The 20,894-nt window shown below is 36.1% G+C and overlaps 1 protein-coding gene across 3 annotated transcripts in view; it reads left to right on the top strand.

Annotated features, from left to right (window-relative positions):
• LOC150107214 (roundabout homolog 1-like) overlaps positions 1–20,894 on the top strand; it is a 742,051-nt gene that overhangs the window by 484,037 nt on the left and 237,120 nt on the right. For all 3 annotated transcript variants that reach the window (XM_090391071.1, XM_090391072.1, XM_090391070.1), the window contains exon 15: positions 179–350. In XM_090391071.1, coding sequence (XP_090247197.1) covers positions 179–350 — 172 coding nt within the window. The remainder of the gene's footprint in view (positions 1–178; positions 351–20,894) is intronic.

Below are 20,894 nucleotides of genomic sequence, written 5' to 3'. Positions count from 1 at the left end.
CTCTTTATATATGTATGTGTATTTCAAGATGATGACGATGACCTTAATTATAAATTATGAAGTTCAGAATGTCTTTATTACTCTAACACAGTAGCAGTACCCATGATTTTGTCATTCACTCTGTGTTACTAATGCATATTTATTTATTTTCATTGTTCTAAGGATGTGTTCTTTATAGATTCAGGTTACAGGAAATTCTTCGTTAGTCCATTCCAACATCAGCACAAATGCAACCACCACCTCAGTGATCCTGAACAATCTTACAACAGGTTCTCTGTATACCATTCGAGCTGTTGCTCTCACTGCTGTAGGCTCTGGGCCTTTCTCTTCTTCTGTCACTCTAAGAATGGGTAAGTATTAATTTGAATGTAAGTTTTTTTTTTTCTATTTTTAATAACTTGCCTTAATTTTAAGTTTCCAAATTATGTCATCATGATGGATAATCCAAATGTTTATGCTGTTTGGTGTGAGGTTAATAGTGCAAAATAAATAGTTGGATGTTTAGAAGCATTCAGTTATTTCTATAGGTTCGACTCATTTAAAGAGGATCTGTATACTACATAGATACACAAATCTTCTTGATACAAGGTGGACTATTATTTGGTGATTTCCACTATGATGATACAGACTAGCTAGAAGGAAGAGAAAGCATTGCAAGATAAGGAATAGAGAGTTTATAGTTAGTGAGATTACCTAAGAAGAACATGATGGTTAGGTCTCATGGTACAAAAATATTGGATCTAGCAATACTATGAGAATCTGATTTTTTGTTTTTATGAGCCTCACACTAGGTTAACAACTTAATGTGCATTACTACTTTATGTGGCCTACGGTTTTTTAATTATTTTATTTATTTATTATAAATTTTTTGAATTTATTTGGGTATAATCCAGGAACCCTGCTCTAGAGACCCACACATGGAACTTTTTCAAGCCTTCAGTAAGCAGTGGAAGTGGTCTCAGACCAAGCAGTAAAATTATCTCCCACCTAAAGACAATGACAGACATTTACACCATTGTAGGATTTGAACCCACAGTTAATTAGAGAACGGGTTCACTTAGTCATCCGGGCTATACATGAGGTAAGTTTTTGTCTTCCATTGGAGAGAGTGAACATGCAGTTTTAACTTGGAAGATTGCAAATCATGAGTGTGCTCTGAATAAAGTCACAGACTCGATGCCTCTTGGATGTTTTGTGTCCATTGACTCCAGCTGTGACACACCTCTCCTTTGAGGTTGCTTGGTTACTGAATGCTGACCTCCACTTTGCAGAGGGACCAGACCATTATATTAATGTTTTATACTTCTTTGCAGGCACTTAAGTGTGGGATTTTCTTTGTTTCCTGGCACTACACTTTAGTGTGAGATCCTTTTCTTTTTTTTCCTTGCAAGCACTGGTCTGCCAGTGTGAAATTTATCCTCTTCATAGGCGTGGTGTTTTTCAGTGTGGATTTGAAGATCTTCATACTTTTTTTTGTTAGTGGCGAGTCATAAGATCCCATGGCATGATCTCTATCAGATCAAAATTTCTTTCTTCACTTTTTTTTAATGACTTGATATCATCCAAGATGAATTCCTTGGGTAATATCAAGAAAAGAAACCTCCAAATAGACAGTTTTGATTATGAAAAGAGAATTTTTCCTTTAGGCAAAAAACAAGGTAATGCAGACACCTGTAGCTTTGTCTGAGATAATTAAAACTAAGCCAGTGGAATAGGTAAAGCAAAATGAAACAAATGCAGATGAATCAGACAAAACAGACTTTGTGACCGGCCGTGCAAAAAGAGAAGCAGACAAAGGTGAAAAAAAAATCAAACAGAAGGCAAACAAGCCATCCAGCATTAAAAACATCAAAAATGCCACAGGCACTAAAGATGAGGGCACAAAGTCCTGAAAACTTGTGTACTGCTCTATTAAGAATATAATAGAAAATTATTCTTAAAGAACTAGGTTTAAAAACCCATTGCCCAGAAAACACCCTCCTTAAGGGATAAAGTAGGCGATCCACAGTTTTGGGATTTAGAAGTCCAAACAGTTGATTTTAAGTGGAGAGAAGAATAGATCGCAGAACTCTTCAACACCACAGTATTTCATTTTCATATCTCTTTTAAAAACTTCAGCAAAAATGTCAATAAATGAAGAGATGACTGTACTACATTAAACTGTACAAGGAATTGCTAATTAAAAAAATATATATATAATGGTTAATATTGCAACTTTTAATATTAGAGGATTTAAATCTAGTTTTAAACAGTATTACATTTAGAATTAATGCTACTTTACAAGATTAGCTTATTCTTCATTCAAGAGATGCAGTTTCCTGCTACTGAGATATCAACACTTTTTTCAAAGAAATTTCTGCTGACCTCTTTTGGTTCTTTAGATAGTACGGAGCAAGTTGTCATAGCAGTGGTGGAACTAGAGCTTTTGCCACCCGAGGTGGTCCCTGAGTTTGCTACCCCTCTCAGTGCACACCAAAAATACTACAAAAAGCCAAAACAACATATAGGGAAATAAATTAAAACACTATGTTTATTTTTGAAGTAAAATTTTAATTTCAACATTCTGAAATGTTATTTTTCTTGCTTTTTGGTTGGCAAAATCGTTGATGACATTGGCGAAGTCTATTTCATAGTGATGTAGGTAATTCTTAATCAATTTTATTTAGAGAAATTCCTCTCACAACTAGCAACACTTACAGCAATTGTGAGGAAAGTTCACAGTAGTATTACAATATTTGGAACTGAGTTCTTGAGACTGTATTTTAGAATTAACTGCAAAAGTTCAAAAAGGTTAAAAGTGCTGCCTGGGGAGGACCCCCCCCCCCGTAGCTACGCCTCTGTGTCATAGTAATTCATACCCTCCAATTCTAGGCACTTTCTATAACATACAACAAGATGCAGAAGCACATATTGCCAATAATTGGAGATGGAAAAGGAAAACCTTCATTTTCCTCTTCCATCTCCATAATTGCACCAGTTATAGAACTTTACCTGCATTGTGTCTCTAATATTATTATGGGAGGGAACCAGATACAAGGTGGACTATTATTTGGTGATTACCCACTATGATGATGCAGACTAGAAGGAAAAGAAAGCATTGCAAGATAAGGAATAGAGAGTATAATGAATAGAGAGAATATATATATATATATATAAGAAAAATCCTAGTGACAGAGACGTCACCTGGCTAGGAACCAACAGCTCAAACTCATCTTGATCAGATCTATACACCTATGATATATATCTGCAAAAATCAACTGGATTACTTATGCACTGCATGGATTTCACTATCTGGAAATAAAGAATACATTTTATTAGCAGAAGTGGTTTTTCTTTAAAAACAATTAAGCACTGTCAATGTGAAGATAACACTTAGTTTTAAGTAGGTATGTTGTCTATGCCAGTTCATCATTGAGAACTGCAGACTTACCCCCCCCCCCCCTTCTGCCTTTCATAAAAAGACAGATGTTAAAATCTTGCAATTTCTTCATCTTGAGAAGAAAATAAGGAAAATTTTCTTTAATAATCAAAATATTATGAATATGGAAGCCATTTTAAAGGCCTTTTATGGCCATTATAAACAGCTCCCCCCCCCCCCCCAGTCCTCTGCAATACAACATTTTTGTAATTAGCCCACTCAAGCTCTTGAAAAACATTATTCTATGCTGCTGGACAGAATCAGAACACTGGAAAAAATAACAACTGCACATCTAAAATTCTTATGAAGATTACAAATGCTAGAATCAAAACCAACTAAAAGAACCGATTCAAAGGAAGCAAGTCTATGGTTTTCCAGGAAGAACAATTGATTTCAGCTTATTCCTCATCAGAGACATAATGCATCTAGTTAACCAAAGACAACTCCTTTGGGCATGACTGTCAATATATTTAAATAAAGCTTTTCACAGTGCAACGCAAGTACCTTCAGCATCTTAAAATCATGTAACATAGGACTCCTATTTACTAAGGTCATAACTAAGATCTACAAAAGAGCTACAACGAAAGTTTGGGATTCTTGTCTGATCCCAGGCCAGTGTGCAGAGGGTCAGAGAGGGCTGTCCTTTGAATCCTCACTTTGACAGCTGAACCCTTGTTACAAAAAGTTCAGTAATGCTCTGCTATTAGAAGAATAACCATCCCTCTTATGTCATATCCCATTAAGAGACTCTTATTCTTTTATACTATTTCTGCAGACTAGCAGAATAATTATTAACATAAGTTTTAATAATGGCAAACCGTGAAAATAAATACAAAAATAAATACAAAATTAATAACAGAAAAACTCAACGTAAAAAAATATTATTTAAGAGTATAATTTTTGCCTGTGTGTGTCACAGGCATTTTCAGTATATTTTAAGCTCAAAAGCTCAAATTAAACAATAACTGACAATTCCAAAAAGCACCACCTAAGTAGCTAGTGTAAGATAACTAAAAAGGTCAATAAATTTCCTAAAAAAAAATATATATATATGTAAATAAGTTTTTACCTTGGGAATAATGTATATTAAGGTTACCAAGTAATTTTATAAACTTGGTTATTTTACTCCTAATCCCAAGTAACCAAACAGTTAAGTTTGCGCCTGAACGTAGTTCAAGTCTAAAGGTGGTACAACACCAGGGCAACTCATTGTAAAGGTGGGTAAAGCTCTGATCACTATTCTTAGTATTTTTCATAATGTAAAGCACATCTCGCTAAGAGATGTGCTTTACATTATGAAAAATACCAAGGTTTTAGTAATACAGAGCCTTATCAACTTTACCTATACAAATATATATTTAAGGTCTAGCTACTCACTGAGGAGACCTCAAAAAAGGTTGAAACCGGTCTGGGTAGTGACCCCACCCATAATGTATTTCAGTATACATCTCTTAGTGCGATGTGCTTTACATTATGGAAAATACTAAGAATAGTGATCAGAGCTTTACCCACCTTTACAATGAGTTGCCCTGGTGTTGCACCACTTTTAGACTTGAACTACTTTCAGGCACAAACTTAACTGTTTGCTTACTTGGGATTAGAAGTAAAATAACCAAGTTTATAAAATTACTTGGTAACCCTAATATATATATATATATATATATATATATATACACAATAAAAAGTTAGGAAAGATTAGCTGAATTATAAAGTACTATCTCCCATAAATATATATTATATATATATACAATAAAAAGTTAGGAAAGATTAGCCTAATTATAAAGTACTATCTCCCATAAATATATATATATACAATAAAAAGTTAGGAAAGATTAGCTGAATTATAAAGTACTATCTCCCATAAAGGGGATAGAAGTAAACAGTGGTGTAACTAGAGCTTTTGTCATCCTGGGCGGTCCTGGAATTTGCCACCCTCTCAGTACACATCAAAAATGCTACAAAAAGTCAAAAACGGCGTATAGGGAAATAAATTAAAACACTATGTTTATTTTTGAAGTAAAACTTTAATTTCAACTTCTAAAATGTTATTTTTCTTGTTTTCTGTTAGCAAAATCGTTAATGACATTGGTGAAGTCTGTTTCATAATAATATAGGTAATTCTTAATTTGAGTCCTCGAGACTGTATTTTAGAATTAACTGCAAAAGTTCAAAATGGTTCAACGTGTCTCCTGGGGCAGACCCCCCCGCCTATGCCACTGGATGTAAACCATCAGATCTGTTTAAGTTAGGCGAGTGAAGTAAAGGTTCACATGTTTCTTTATAAAGCCATTCCATGAGGAACCGACTTTTGTGAAGGACTCTTGTCTTTTTCCAATGAACTCTGTCTAGTGATGATGGCAAGTTCTGCAAGTCCAGACTGTTCAGGTTCAAGGTATTGAATATAAGACTGGTGTTCTTCTAGCCGAATAGAGGCAGATCTTCCTGTTTGCCCGAAATAAGATAATCCACAAGAGCAAGGAATCTGGTAAACACCTTGGATAATTAAGATGTGGAAGCTTGTCCTTAGGAGAAGTGAGAAAGGTGGAAATTTTTCTGAATGGTCAAAAGGCAACAAAAATATTCAGTGGTTTTAAAACTTTTGCTATACGTTCACTAATGCCTTATACATAAGGGATAGGAATGCGCATTATTTCTTCTGTATTTGAAGAGGAAGACATATTAAAACTACTCAAAGTTCTTTTGATGAAAGAATTCTTATATCCATTAGATAGAAAGGAAGAAGTAATATATTGCAGAAAGAACTGCAATATATTACTTTGTTCTTCCTCACTCGCCTAACTTAAACAGATTTGATGGTTTATATCTATTCCCCCTTTATGGGAGATAGTACTTTATAATTCAGCTAATCTTTCCTAACTTTTTATTGTATATATATATATTTTTTTTTTTTGTTGTTGTTTTGTTTTTTTTTGTTAGGAAATTTATTGACCTTTTTAGTTATCTTACACTAGCTACTTAGGTGGCGCTTTTTGGAATTGTCAGTTATTGTTTAATTTGAGCTTAAAATGTACTGAAGATGCCTGTGACACACAGGCGAAAATTATACTATTAAATAATATTTTTACGTGAGTTTTTTCTGTTATTAATTTTGTATTTTGTAATTATTAACATCAGAATTGTGCCTTTTTCCAAATTTAAACTCATAGGAGGATTGGGGTGTATTGAAATGGAAAGAGTAGATTATAGAGGGGACATAGATATAGGCCAGAAATGAAAAGACATAGCCCTCGAGTACTCTAATAGCATAAGGGTCATAAAATAAGAAGAGTTGGTTGCTAAGACCTTATGGGAAAGATTAAAGTGAGAGTATCTTACTAAGTATAAGAAAGAGGATAGATCCAGCTAGGGGACCATGGGAGTGCCACTTCCCTTTACAATCAAGATAATAAAAACAAGCCTTAAAGTCCTCCTAAGAGATTCAATGATGACTTCTAAATCAAAGTCTATGCATTAATCTGGAAAAGACAAAACAGAATCTTTGGAAGATTTGATCCTACAAATTTACCTTTTGGGCTCATACTGGAAAAAGACCCTATAGAAATCTTAGGAATACCTGTTAAAGAAAAATTATGCTGCAGATGCATCAGGTCATTCATAAAAGCTGTGAATCTCTCAGGCTGTAAAAAATGGGATCTATATTCTTCCTTAGTAGAGCCTACAGTTTTATAAACAATGATGCTTCCTCTCAATACAGTATAGTACATTGTCATCACCACAGACATCAATGAAGAACAGGAAACAGTAATCTATAGAAATTTTTAAATTACTTTTGGAAATTCCGAAGACAGGAAATTGATAGAGATCTTTTATTTCTACCTACAGATCATGGAAGTTGTTTCACCTTTCCCATTCGGATAATAATTCGTCAATACTGTGCAAGTTATTTGAAAAGTATTACCATTTACCCATGTCTTTGGCATACTAATCAGGTACTTCCTGGGATTTATTATTAGCACCAGACCTCCATATATTCAAAGACTCATCGCAGGAAGTACATACTTGTGTAAAAATGTCCATTAAACCATGCTTTAAATTCAGATACAGCTTCCAGGGATGTCCACTGTTCTATCCCTTCCCCTATTCTATGAAAAATTTCTTCCATATTAATTTGGTAACAATCCCTTACCAACTTAAGTCTCTCACCTTTAATCTTTTTGTTTAAATCTCTCAGTCATATTTCCTCTCTTCTGCCTATTCACAAGGTTTTGCAAATTGCATTCGCTCAGTCTTCCTTCATATCCCAAAGACCAATTACCACCTTAAACAGTCTTCTCTGGATTTTTTCCAATAATATCCTCATCACCATGAAACCAGTCAGCCAAATTTGTGCATAATCCATATGAGGCCTGATCTCGGTCTTCAATAATTTAAGCAACAGATGACATCATCACTCAGTGTATCAAAAACATTCATAAACATCCATGACCCATTATGATTCAAGTGTATAGCCTCTTTGTTGGAGAGCAGAAATACTACCAAAATGCCAGATGAAACCTTTTTCTTTTTTTTTTTTTTTTAAGGCTCTGTGTTATTATTATTATATCCTCCAGTGTCGGCAGACTCATCATGGTAGGATCATTCAGTTGACAACATATTTATCATACTGAGTCTTAAAATAATTAACATTCCCTGCATTAATACATATTCCAGCAATATATTGACAATTCTCCATATAAAAAATCTACTCCTGACATACTTCTTCACCACACTCTTACATATCTTCCAGGGATGGTTTCTAATTCTTCCTCTCACACCTTCTACCCTTTTTATAGAGTCCTCTGGATTAATCTGATAAAATCCCCTCACTTATTTAAAAGTCTATCATATGCCCACTTTTCCTAATATCCACTAAACTCTGCAATTTGCATTTTTTAAACCTCTCCCTTTCTCCATAGCAATCATTCCAGAGTCCTGATATTGTCAACCAGGTAACCAAATGTGAGCACAATAGTCCAAGTGTGGTCTGACCAGTACTTTACCTCCTTATCCCACATGTTAGTGTACTTCTTATCATAGCAGCACTATGAAATGCACTCTTTTAACACTTGCAATATACCTTCTGAACTTTAGTCTACTGTCAACCATCACAATCAAGTCTCAAACATATCCACTTCCTGCAATACAGTACCATCAAAATAGAACACAACCTTATATTTCTACATTCAAAAATGCAACCAATACCTTACACTTATTAATATTAAAACGACAATCCCTATTCCTTTGTCCAGGTCAAAAATCTTTTCAAATCCTCCTGAAGGAAAATAACATCATCAGTGGCACTGATAATGTAATATGGAAGTAAAGAAAATTAGTTTCTTGAGTTTTTGAGAGATAACTACCGCAGACAGTATGTAACAGAGGGCACACGAGGATTGAGGGTCTTGGATTTGGTCATCTCATCAGAGGATGTAATTATAAATGAGGTGTTAAATCATCCACCAATTGGTGAGAGTGACCATGAGGTGATTACCTGGGTGGTTGCCAGCAGTGTGAGGACCTCTGTGAGAAAAGGGTATATGTGGAAATACAAGGGGGGTGATTATGAAGAGCTCAGGACACAGCTTGCAGGTGTAACATGGAATGAGGAGTTAGCTGGAAAAGAGATCATTGCAGCTTGGGAGATTTTCAAAAACTATCTAGTAGATGAAATGTTTAAATGTATTCCAAAGATGAGAAGGTTAAATAAGGTAGGTGTGAGATTGGTGAATAAAGATATTAAGCATGCAAATACAGAGAAAAAGGACATTATGGAGGCAGCATAAGAGAAGTGGAAATAACCAATTCCATGAGGTCTACAAAGACCAGGCAAGGCAAGTGACTTGGTTGGTGAGGGTAGCTAAAGAGAGGTATGAACAGCAGTTAGCTAATGAAGCCAAAAAAGAATCCTAAGGAGTACTTTCGATATGTAGCCAGCAAAAGAAAGAATGATTATCGAAGGATGACATTTATTGGAGAAAATTGTATAAAGACAGCTGTTGCAAAATATGTGGTGGATATACATAATTAGCAGTTCATAAAGGTCTTTCAATCTTGTGAATGTGACTTCATGGAGAGATTGAGAGCAGTTGATGATGGGAAAGAGAGAGACTGACTGTAAGTGAGCAACAGGTGTATGGAGTGTTGAGTAAACTACATGTTAGTAAGACTGTGTGACTTGATAATATATCACCACGTATTCTGAATGAATGGATCTACCCTTCACAAAACCATGCTGTCCCCCATACAGTATCCCATTTTCATCTATCCAATCCTGTATTTTTCTCTTGACTAATTTCTCCAAGACCTTGACAACGATTCCTGATATCCTGATCGGTTGGTAATTTACAACAGCAGTCTTGGAACCCCCTTTAAGCAGTGGAACTATTTTCCTCTCTTTCTAACCCAGACCTGAGACTCAAATTAAACAAAATGATCAAGGGCACTGACAATTCTTTAGCAGCTTCACGTACGACACAAGCTGGTATACCATCCAATACCACAGATGTATTCACATTGAGGTTTTGTAATAGACTATTCAGCTCCACTTCATTCACCACAATTCCCATATAAGCTATTGGTTCATTCATTCCTGCAATGTCACCACTTGGATGATATACTCTTGCAAAGTGCTCGGTCAGTAATTCAAATATATCAACTGATTCGGTTACCTCCCTACCATTGGCATTCTTGAAAATCATTCTGCCATATACATTTTTTCTTTTACTTTCCACATATTGAAAAAACTGTTTGGGATTCTCTTTAGTCTGCATGGCTAATGTTCTTTCATAATCCACTTTTGCTTTTCTTACCACACTCGTTACCCCTTCTGGCCTGCACTCTATACCGTTCATGTGCCTGCCGGTCTCCTTTCTCTTTACATTCCCTCCATAGTTGTTTCTTTTTTTGCAGCTCAAGCTTAATGGTGTTATTCATCCATTTAACCCCTACTTGGTTTATTATTCTGACTCTAGGTATACAGTCAGCCATTGTCTCATGCAAACACTTCTTAACCACTTCCCATGCACTATCAACATCCAGCCCTTGCAGTTTTACATGCCATGGCAATGAACCAATCAAACTCCTAAGCTTGTCATACTTACCAACCCAATAATTCTACATGTACCCTGTCTTAATTATAAATTCAACACCTTTAGCCACCTCCCAAGTCAATACCCTATGATGACTCTCACCAGTTGGTGGCAATGTGGTCATATTTGTTACAGCCAAATTCTCAGATGCAATTACTAGGTCAAGCACTCTGTGACCCACTAGTATTTTCCATTACATGCTGTCGCAGATAGTTATCCCTTAATAACCGCATAAAATCCACTTCCTTCCTCCTATGTGTCCTCTCCACCTTCCAATCAATGTTACCATAGTTGAAATCTCCCATAATAATTACCCTCCTTCCACTCATTTCTTCTATTTGCTTATGCATACTATCTCCACCATCTATTCCATCACCTGGTCTATAGCAGCACCCAACTGTATATTTTGTTCTGCTAGTCTCAATCTCACACGAAATAGCCTCAAATGTGCTCTTTTCTCTATCCTGCAGTTCCACTTCTATTCTCCTTGGCTGTAGCTCATCAGCTATCATCAATAACACTCCTTCCACCATTTTATTCTCCCTGTCACTCCTGCCATACCCCTCACATTCTATCCCACTAGCTATATCATCTTCTGTCAGCCATGTTTCACTAATGCCAATAACCTGTGGCCTTGAAGTGGTAATCAAGGCCAAAAATTCTTCCTTCTTGTTCCTAATACTTCTGGAATTAGTATACATGAATTTCAGAAGCCCATTTGTCCCATCTCTATTTTGTTATAGTTAGCTTATACTAACTATCCCATTCTGATTTGTTGTCCTTCGTACTCGCTTGGGCATATTACACACATTCATGCATTCAACTGTCTCCCTAAAGTCTGCAAATCTACTTCCCTTCCCCCTTAATAACTCTAGTTTCCCTGATTCTGCACATCCACTTCATTCAACAACACCTTTTCAAGTCTCCGTACACCAAATCCACTCAAATGTAAACCATCCATCTTATATAAATCCTTTTGCCCATTGACCTCCCTCCACACATCCACAAATTCCACACCACTCCTCCTGCATAATCCGTGCATAAAGTCATTAGCAATTTCGGCCCTCTTATACTCTTCACTGTCATACCGCGGCAGCAGACTCACCATCCTGACTCTCTCACTCTTCTCTTTTGCTACCTCAAGCAATTCCTTCAAATCTTCTCTCATAGCCATTTTGTCTCCTTTTAAATCATTTGTTCCTGCTACCACTATCAATTCTTTCACCCTCTGCTTTTGCATTCTAATTCGCTTACATCCTTAACGTTCGCACCAGGTTGGTACGATTTTGTTAAACTCTCATCTATCACACCTCTTACTAACGAATCTCCATGCAACACTCACTCTTTCATTTTGTTTACACTTACTATCATACTCTTATTTTTCTTATCATACCTTTGCGTTTATTATTTGGTACGCTCGGTAAACATTTTTGCCAACGCTCCAGCTGCCGATTTGTCCTGTGTATCGTTCTGCGTAACCATGCGATCTCACTCATTGCATCTGTCTCATCATTTTTATTATACGTTAATTCATTCATTCGTTCTGTATGTTTACCCTCATTCTCACTTTCAATGCCACTCTCACAGCTATCTGGTACTACCTCGCAAATATCACTAATTCATACCTCGCATATCACTATTTTCTACATTCTCACTTTCAACAATGATATCACTCTCATGATCTGAAACAATCTTTAAATCCTCACATTCCTTACACTTTCTGCACACATTCACTCCACTATCGTTGTCTAACCAGACTCCAAGCACTCTCCTCAAAGCATACATTTCACAAACGGTACACTGAATAAAATCCTTTAAATTAAAATTTTTAGACAAAGATGGCGACCTGGAAGCCATTGTGTTCCTCCTTATCACCGCCATGTGCACAAATAATCGTATCCATCAAATTACTAATCGAAATATCTCAGAAAACACACAAAAATCACCCCAGACACGCTAAGATACAAAAAGTAAATAATACTATATAAGATTCAAGCAAATTTACCAATTATTACTTAAAATAATGCTTTTCTGTTCATGAGTTCTCTACAAAAACTACACTCCATGTAGCCCTCTAGTGGCTAATCTTTCGTGGAACTTTTGCTGCTTAATAATAGCATAATCTTCACAGTAGCACCTAGAACTGTTGATAAAACAGATGTTATGTACCATATTGAAAGATAGAAAGGGTTATATCTAAATTTCATACATTAAAACAATAGTGAGATTTTAATGACCATCATGCAAATATAATTCTCATACGGAGGTAGCAGGGTTTTTCTCCCAGAAACTCAGGTTTTTCATCCCGCATACAGACAAATCAACCCTTCAGAACACACACAATTTATAGACAAAAAATACTAGTTGTTGTGGTGGTGGTGGTGGTGGTGGTGGGCAGTATATGGCATTGATGTAGATCAGGGGTGTTCAACCCGTCGATCATGGAGCGATTTTTGGTCAATCTCTTGTCTATTCCTCCTTACTTACAAATTTAATTAAAACTGAAAACATAATACTTTATTTATCATTATTTTGTATTATTTTTAATTCGCTTTAAGTGTATTGCTATTGTTTATTTATTTTTCGTTAAAATTGTCAAATCAGTAATTTTCTTATAAGTCCGGGTAAATGAATTAATTTGGATCAGTGGAAGTCAAACAGCGAGCCGAGTGAATGCGATTATAAGCAAAGTGTAAAAACTCGATTGTAGCTTAAACATTAAATATTCCAAAGCACATAGATTTTTTACTTAGGTTAAGTCCCACGTGAATATTGTAAAAAAATAAACTTTGTTTGTCTCGGTATAGTTTGTATTAGATGTTTTTGTAAATAACTCTTTTGAAGCTAACTGTATATACTGCTTTAAATAAGAATATGTTAGAGTGTTAAAAACAAAGACAATGTTTTTGTTGCCAAAGCTGTACATGGCAGCATTAGAAAGATTGTTATTGAAACTTGTATGTATGAGAAAGGCTTGCAGGCTCTATGTGTAAACATCTCCGAAGTCAGTCAGAAAGAGTTCAAACAACTTTCCGATGGCCAGCAACTTACAATCAAAAGAAAGCGGAGGAGAACAAAAGGTGTGCCGAACTTGAAACTTAAGATGAAAGACTCATACTGATTCTTTGGGGATTGCCAAACTTCATGCGAGGTCTCAGAGGAGGCCTAATAAAAAGGGACTGAAGCAAGCAGAAGCGGTCCCAGTTCCAGAATTGCTGTCAGAGAGGAGGCCGCCTGGTCCAGAGTCGCCGTCAGAGAGACTGCCCGGATCCACGTTGCTTGAGAGAGGAGTTTCCCGCTTCCAGAAAGGAGTTTCTCGGTTCGAGACATCACTAAAGAGAGACTACTTCTAGGCCACAGATAAGACTTCAAATTGCCGAAAGGAAGAGTTTTGATTGCTGGAGAAAAGTTTCCAGGCCGGGTTAATGTCAGACATTCACCAGTGTGTTCCATTTTCATTACAATTTGATGAATCAAACGACTTCACTGATATTGCTCAGTTCTTCTTCTTCTGCAGCTTCTCCTACTTAAGTGGGGTCACTGTTGATGATGAGTCTCCTCCACATCCTTCTGTGGTGATGTCTTCATCCTCAAGTCCTCTTCTACCAGCTCCCTCCATCTCTTCTTTGGCCACCCACGCTTCCTCCTTCCTTGCACATTCATCTGCATGACCACATTGTCCAAGGTGCATCTTCTCTCACCTTCTCCATCACCACCTCCATCACAATGTTAAACAGAAATGGACTTAATGATGACCCTTGATGCAAGCCAACTGTTACTTGAAAACTTTCTGTCTGTCCCACACAGGTCTGAACACTTGTCTTCACATTTCTGTATATCTCCCGCACCAACCTGACATATATCTCCGGAACCTTCTTCTCCTTCAGACACCTCCAGACTTCTTGCTTGGCACTCTATCATATGCTTTCTCTAGATCAATAAATGCCAGATGTAGCTCCCGTTGTTTCTCTCAAAACTTTTCCATCATCTGCCATAACCCAAAGATAGCATCTGTTGTTGATCTACCAGGCATGAAGCCAAATTGTTCCTTTGCAATCTCCACCTCCTTCCTCAATCTTTCATCAAGAACCCTTTCTAGGATTTTCATTGTGTGGGACATCAACTTTATTCCTCTGTAATTTTTACAGTCTTGTACATCCCCTTTACCCTTGTAGATGGGGACAATAGTACTCTCCCTCCTTTCCTCGGGTATATTTTCCTGTTGGCAAACTTTCATGAACAGGTCCCACAGCAAGTCAATTCCCACTTCCCCCAGTGCCTTCCATGCCTCCACTGGAATCCTGTCGGGGTCCACCAATTTTCCATTCCTCATCCTCTTCATGGCCTCCATCACTTCCACTCTACTGATGTTCTGCACCATCCCCTCAGTTAATGGTATTTATTCACATGGTATTTCAAGATTATTCAAGTAAAGAAGAACTTTTGAAAATTATACCATTATTGGGAAGGACTACGGGAGAAGACATACATTTTTTCAGCATTTGATGAATTTGTGAAACAACACAAACTTCCACTTTTTAAACTCATGTCTATTACTACTGATGGTGCTCCCAATGATAGGTAATAAATCAGGCTTTGTTTCATTATGTAAAAACGATGAAAAATATCCAGATTTTGTAACATACCACTGTATTATTCACCAACAAGTACTATGTAGTAAAAGATTAGTAGAGAAAAGAGAGTAGCTAAAGAGAGGTATGAACAGCAGTTAGCTAATGAAGCTAAAAAGAATCCTAGGTAGGTCTTTCGATATGTAGCCAGCAAAAGAAAGAATGATTATGGAAGGATGACATTGATTGGAGGAAATGGTATAAAGACAGCTGTTGCAGAATGTGTGGTGGAGATACTTAATGAGCAGTTCATAAAGATCTTTCAATCTTGTGAATGTGACTTCATGGAGAGATTGAGAGCAGTTGATGATGGGGAGGAGAGACTGACTGTAAGTGAGCAAGAGGTGTTTGGGGAGTTGAGTAAACTAGATGTAAATAAGGCTGTGGGACTTGATAATATATCACCGCGTATTCTGAAGGAATGTGCCAGAGAGTTGACACCTGCCTTGACATATTTTTTTAATATGAGTCTTGCACTTGGTCAAGTCCCTAAAGAGTGGAAGGAGGGCAAGATTGTGCCACTTCATAAAGGAGGTGATCGAACTCAAGCATCAAACTATAGGCCTATCTGTGTGTCAGGTGTTGTAGTTAAGTTGTTGGAGAAGCTTGTGAGAACTAGGATCCAGAGTTGGGTTGACAACAATGGTATAATCTTTGATGGACAGCATGGATTTGCTAAAGGGAGGTCGTGTTTTAGTAATCTACTTACTTATTACAATAAAGTGACTGCTTCCTTGGACATAGGGGAAGGATACACAGTAATATACTTGGATTTTGCAAAAGCTTTTGATAGAGTACCTCATGATAAGTTGACAGTCAAACTAGAGCAGATGGGGTTGGATATTAGATTAGTGCATTGGATTGGAGACTGGCTATCTGATAGGTATCAACAAGTTGTGTATGGGGGTGCAATATCCAGGAAAAGGAAAGTCACTAGTGGAGTGCCTCAGGGATCTGTTTTAGGGCCATTACTATTTAACTTGTATATTAATGATATTGGCGAAGATTTGGATGGAAATATTCAGTTGTTTGCAGATGATGCAAAGTTGGGACGAACCATAAAGAGTAGTGAAGATGTATGTTGTGGCCTTGCAAGAAGACTTGAATAAATTGAGTGATTGTGCAAACAAATGGGGATGTGAGTTCAATGTTGCAAAATGTAAGGTTTTAAAATTTGGAAAACAAAGATGGGATGCAGAATTTATGCTTGGTGAGAATATATTGTTGGAAGTAGAGGAAATAAGAGATCTGGGAGTGATAGTGGATAAGGATCTAAAATTTAGGGGACACATCGCCAAAATTGTGAAGACAACAGAAAGACTTCTGGGAATGATGAGGAGGACACTGACGTGTAGAAGTAGGGAGATTCTTGTTCCATTGTATAAGGCTTTGATTAGGCCACACATGGACTATTGTGCCCAGATTTGTTCACCTGGTTTTCAGAAGGATGAAGAGATGTTGGAAAGGGTCCAAAGGCAACTGACTAAGGTAGTTTCTGACCTCTGGAATGTCGAGTATGAGGAAAGATTGAAAAGATGTAATTTGCAGAGTCTAGTGGAGAGAAGGAAGAGGGGAGATATGATAGAGACCTACAAGTTGGTAAGGGGTTGTTATAGGATCAATGGTGGAGAAGTTCTACAGCGAATAGTGGGAGATCAGGGGAGAACCAGAGGTCATCCCTGGAAACTGTATAAAGAGGGTGTGAGTAGGGGAGTGAGAGGCAGGTTTTTTTCGTGCAGAGTTGTGAATGATTGGAATGCCTTGCCTGAGAGTGTGGTGTCTGCGAGGAGTTTGAATGTGTTTAAGACCCGGTATGATGAGATGTGTGTGAGATAAAAGGACCTCCTAGATGAGTCTTTGACTCCATGAGGTCTTGTTTAATAATAATAATAATAATAATTAAGCAAGAAAGATGTTTTGGATATTACATTTAAAATTGTAAATTCTGTTCGAGGAAAAGCCCTGCGAGGTCGGTTATTTAAATTACAGCAAATGATGATAGGGAACTTCTCTTGTACAATAATGTTCGCTGGCTCAGCAGAAGTCAATTTTAAGAAGATTTCTTGTATTAATTAACGATATAAAAATTTTTCTTGATGAAAAAGGAGATATTTATCCACAATTGAGTGATAAAAGATGGTTGTTACACTTATCATTTTTAGTATATTTCTGTACGAAATTAAGCAATTTAAATTTGGAGTTACAAAGTAGAGATAAAAATTTAATTGACATGTTAAGTTCAATAAAAACTTTCCAACAATACTTACTTTTATTAAAGAAAAATATAAATGACTGCGAATTTAGGCATCTCCCATATTTATTAAAATTTTTTGAACAAAATCAAGAAATGCTTCACTATGATTTAAAAGAATTTATTCGTGAAATAGAATTAGTTGAGGAAGAAATAAATTCAAGATTTCAATAAAACTGAAATGATTGTATCTTTTATCAATAATCCATTTCAAGAAAACTTGAACATCACAGAAATTTCAAATAAAATTAGTGGGCTGTTTGATATAAACCAAGCTGAAGTAGAACTTGAGATAATAAACATTCAGAATAGTTTATATTTAAAATCAATAAACAATGAAGTCATTTGGAAGTATGCACATGAAAAATTCCCAATATTAACTGATATTGCACAAAAAATTCTGTTTTGTTTCAGATCGACATACTTGTCAGAATCCACTTTTTCAAATATGACCGTCATAAAAAATCAATTAAGAAATCAAATTACAAATGATCATTTGTATGATTGTCTGCAATTGGCGACTTCTTCATATCATCTTGACTATGAAAATATTGCGAGGTCCAAACAATGCCAAATTTCACATTAACTTCTTTTTATTTTTTTTTAATTAACCAGCAAGTTTGTAATCAATCTGTTGTTTTTCTAACTTTGGTTTTCCAAAATAGAGAAATAAATATTTTATTCCAATATATATATATATATATATATATATATATATTTTTTTTTTTGTATTAAAATAATTAAAAGTGATAAATAAATTTTTAAATACACAAATAAAGTTTTTAGTTGTGTATTTTTTTTTAGTTGTTTATTTGTGTGTAATCAGATATCAGGTTGGGGAAATGTGATCTATATAAGAGAGTAGATCGCCGAATAACTTTTTATAGAAAAGTAGCTCTCGTAGTAAAAATGGTTGAACACCGCTGATGTAGATGATTGGTAGTAGAGGTTTGGTGTAGTAGTGAAGACGGAGAGTTGTAGGTGTCCTTCCGCGATGAGTCTACAGACTCCTTGGAGGTATCACGAATAATAATAATAACCAATCAGGATATCATTTCCCCAGTGAATAACTCTAGGAGCAGCCAATCGCAAACATGGGTGATGAAGAACAACCAACTACCTGCAAATAACTGCTATGTGATCAACCTGTCCAGCCACATCCTAAATAAGTGAACTTTTGCTGCTTAATAATAGCATAATCTTCACAGTAGCACCTAGAACTGTTGATAAAACAGATGTTATGTACTATATTGAAAGAGTCATTAAATTTCTATTAAATTATATAGTTGATAAAATTCATTAAGAAACTTCTAACATTTTGAATAAATCCAAAGCAATATGTAGCAATCTTGCCAAACCAGAACTAACAGCAATCACCGTCTTTAGAAACTAATAAGGATATCATTATAACCAATTCTGACAAAGGTAATGCTATGGTCTTCTTAAACAAATCAACTCACCTTCAACAAATGTATCAATTAGTCTCTCTGATGGCGACACTTATCAACATGTGAATTATAATCTAACAGAATTAAAAACAAAACTGTTAAATTAGTTAAGTCTATTACTCAAGGTATAAAAGCACTAATTATTACCTAGCCTAGAAATTAGAATCAAAATGCAAGAATTTGGTAGGTCATTCTTCCTCCTATATAAAAAGCATGTAACACTTCATAAACATAATTAAAAACACACTGATCAGCAAAGATGATATTATTATTATTATCCTAATACTCCATGGATTCATAGACTCATCTAGGAGGTCCCTTTTATCATACACATAGCTCATCATACTATGCCTCAAACAAGTTCAAATTCTCTGCAAACACCATGCTATCAGACAATGCATTTGCAACTTTCCATACAAAAAAACCTACTTCTTGCTCCTTTGCTCACACCCTCCTAATATGATTTCCAGGGATAACCTCTTGTTCTTCCTCAATCTCCCAGCATTTTATGAAAAAAATATAAAAAACCTCTTCAACAATAATCCTATAACAATCCCTTACTTGCACGTCTCTATCATATCACCCCCCTCTTCCTCCTATCTACTAGACTGCAAATTTCATCGTTTCAACCTTTCTTCATATTCAACATTCCAGACATCAGAAACTATTTTGGTCAATCGCCTCTGGACTTTCTCCAAAATCTCTTCATCCTTTTGAAAACCAGGTAATCAAATCTGTTCACAGTAGTCCATATGTGGCTTAATCAGAGCCTTATACAATGGAACCAAAATCTCCTTGTATGAAATCATTGTCCTCCACATCGTTGCCATAATTCAATTTGTTGTGTTACAATTTTGGCAATATGTCCTCTAAATTTTAGATCCTTATACACCATCAACCCAAGATTTCTTATTTCCTGCACTTCTAACAATATATCCTTGTGAAGAGTAAATTCCACATCCCATCTTTGTTTTCCAAATTTTAAAGCCTTACGTTTTGCAACATTGAACTGGTATTCCCACTCTTGTGCCCATTCACTCAGTCTGTTCAAGTCTTTTGTAAGGCCACATCTGCTGTACTCCTCATAAGTTTGTCCCAACTTTGCATAATCTGCAAACAACTATCAACAGCAGTGGCCCTAATACAGTCCCTTGAGGCACACCACTAGTGACTTTCATCTTCTGGGATATTTCTCTCCCATACACAACTTGTTGATACCTAACAGACAGCCAGTCTTCAGTCCAATGCACTAACCTAATATCCAACTCCATCCACTCTAGTTTGGCTATGAAGTTATCATGCAGTAATCTATCAAAAGCCTTTGCAAAGTTTAAGTACACTACTATGTATCCATCTCCCCTATCCAATGCTGCTGTCACCTTTTTTGTAATAAGCAAGTAAATTACTAAAATATGACCACCCTTTTGCTGTGTTGTCCATCACAGATAATACCATTGTTGTGAATCCAATTCTGGATCCTGATTCTCACCAGCCTTTACAACACTTTAACCACAACACCTGATACACAGATTGGCCTATAATTTGATGCATGAATTTTGTCACCTTCTTTATGAAGTAGTGCAGTCTTGCCTTCCTTTCACTCCTTTGGAACTTGACCCATTTTAAGACTCATATTAAACAAATATGTTACGGTAGATATCAACTCACTGGCACATTCCTTCAATATGTGCAGTGATATATTATCAATTCTCACAGCCTTAATTAATATCAAGTTTGTTTAATTCCCCATATTCTTTTTTCCTCACTCACAGTCAATCTCTCCTCATCAACCACTGCTCTAAGACTCTCCATGATGTCACATTCAAAAGGATGAAAGACCTTTATGAACTTCTCATTAAATATCTGAACTATATCCTCTGCAGCAGTTGTCCTTATACTATTTTCTCCAATCAATGACATTCTACCATAAAACGTTCTTATTTTTGCTGGCTACATATCAAAATAACTCCCTAGGATTTTTTTGGCTCATAACTAACTGCTGCTGAACTTTACTACAAAAGTAGTTCAGCAGCACTTTGAACTTTTGTACCCTTACCA

Source organism: Typopeltis vanoorti, chromosome 4 (genome assembly GCF_054136105.1).
Source record: "Typopeltis vanoorti isolate ZY-2024b chromosome 4, IOZ_Tvanoo_1.0, whole genome shotgun sequence".
In the NCBI taxonomy this organism is placed as follows: Eukaryota; Metazoa; Arthropoda; class Arachnida; order Uropygi; family Thelyphonidae; genus Typopeltis; species Typopeltis vanoorti.
The sequence above is the reverse complement of the archived record's forward strand: the minus strand, read 5'-3'. Positions and strand labels throughout refer to the sequence as shown.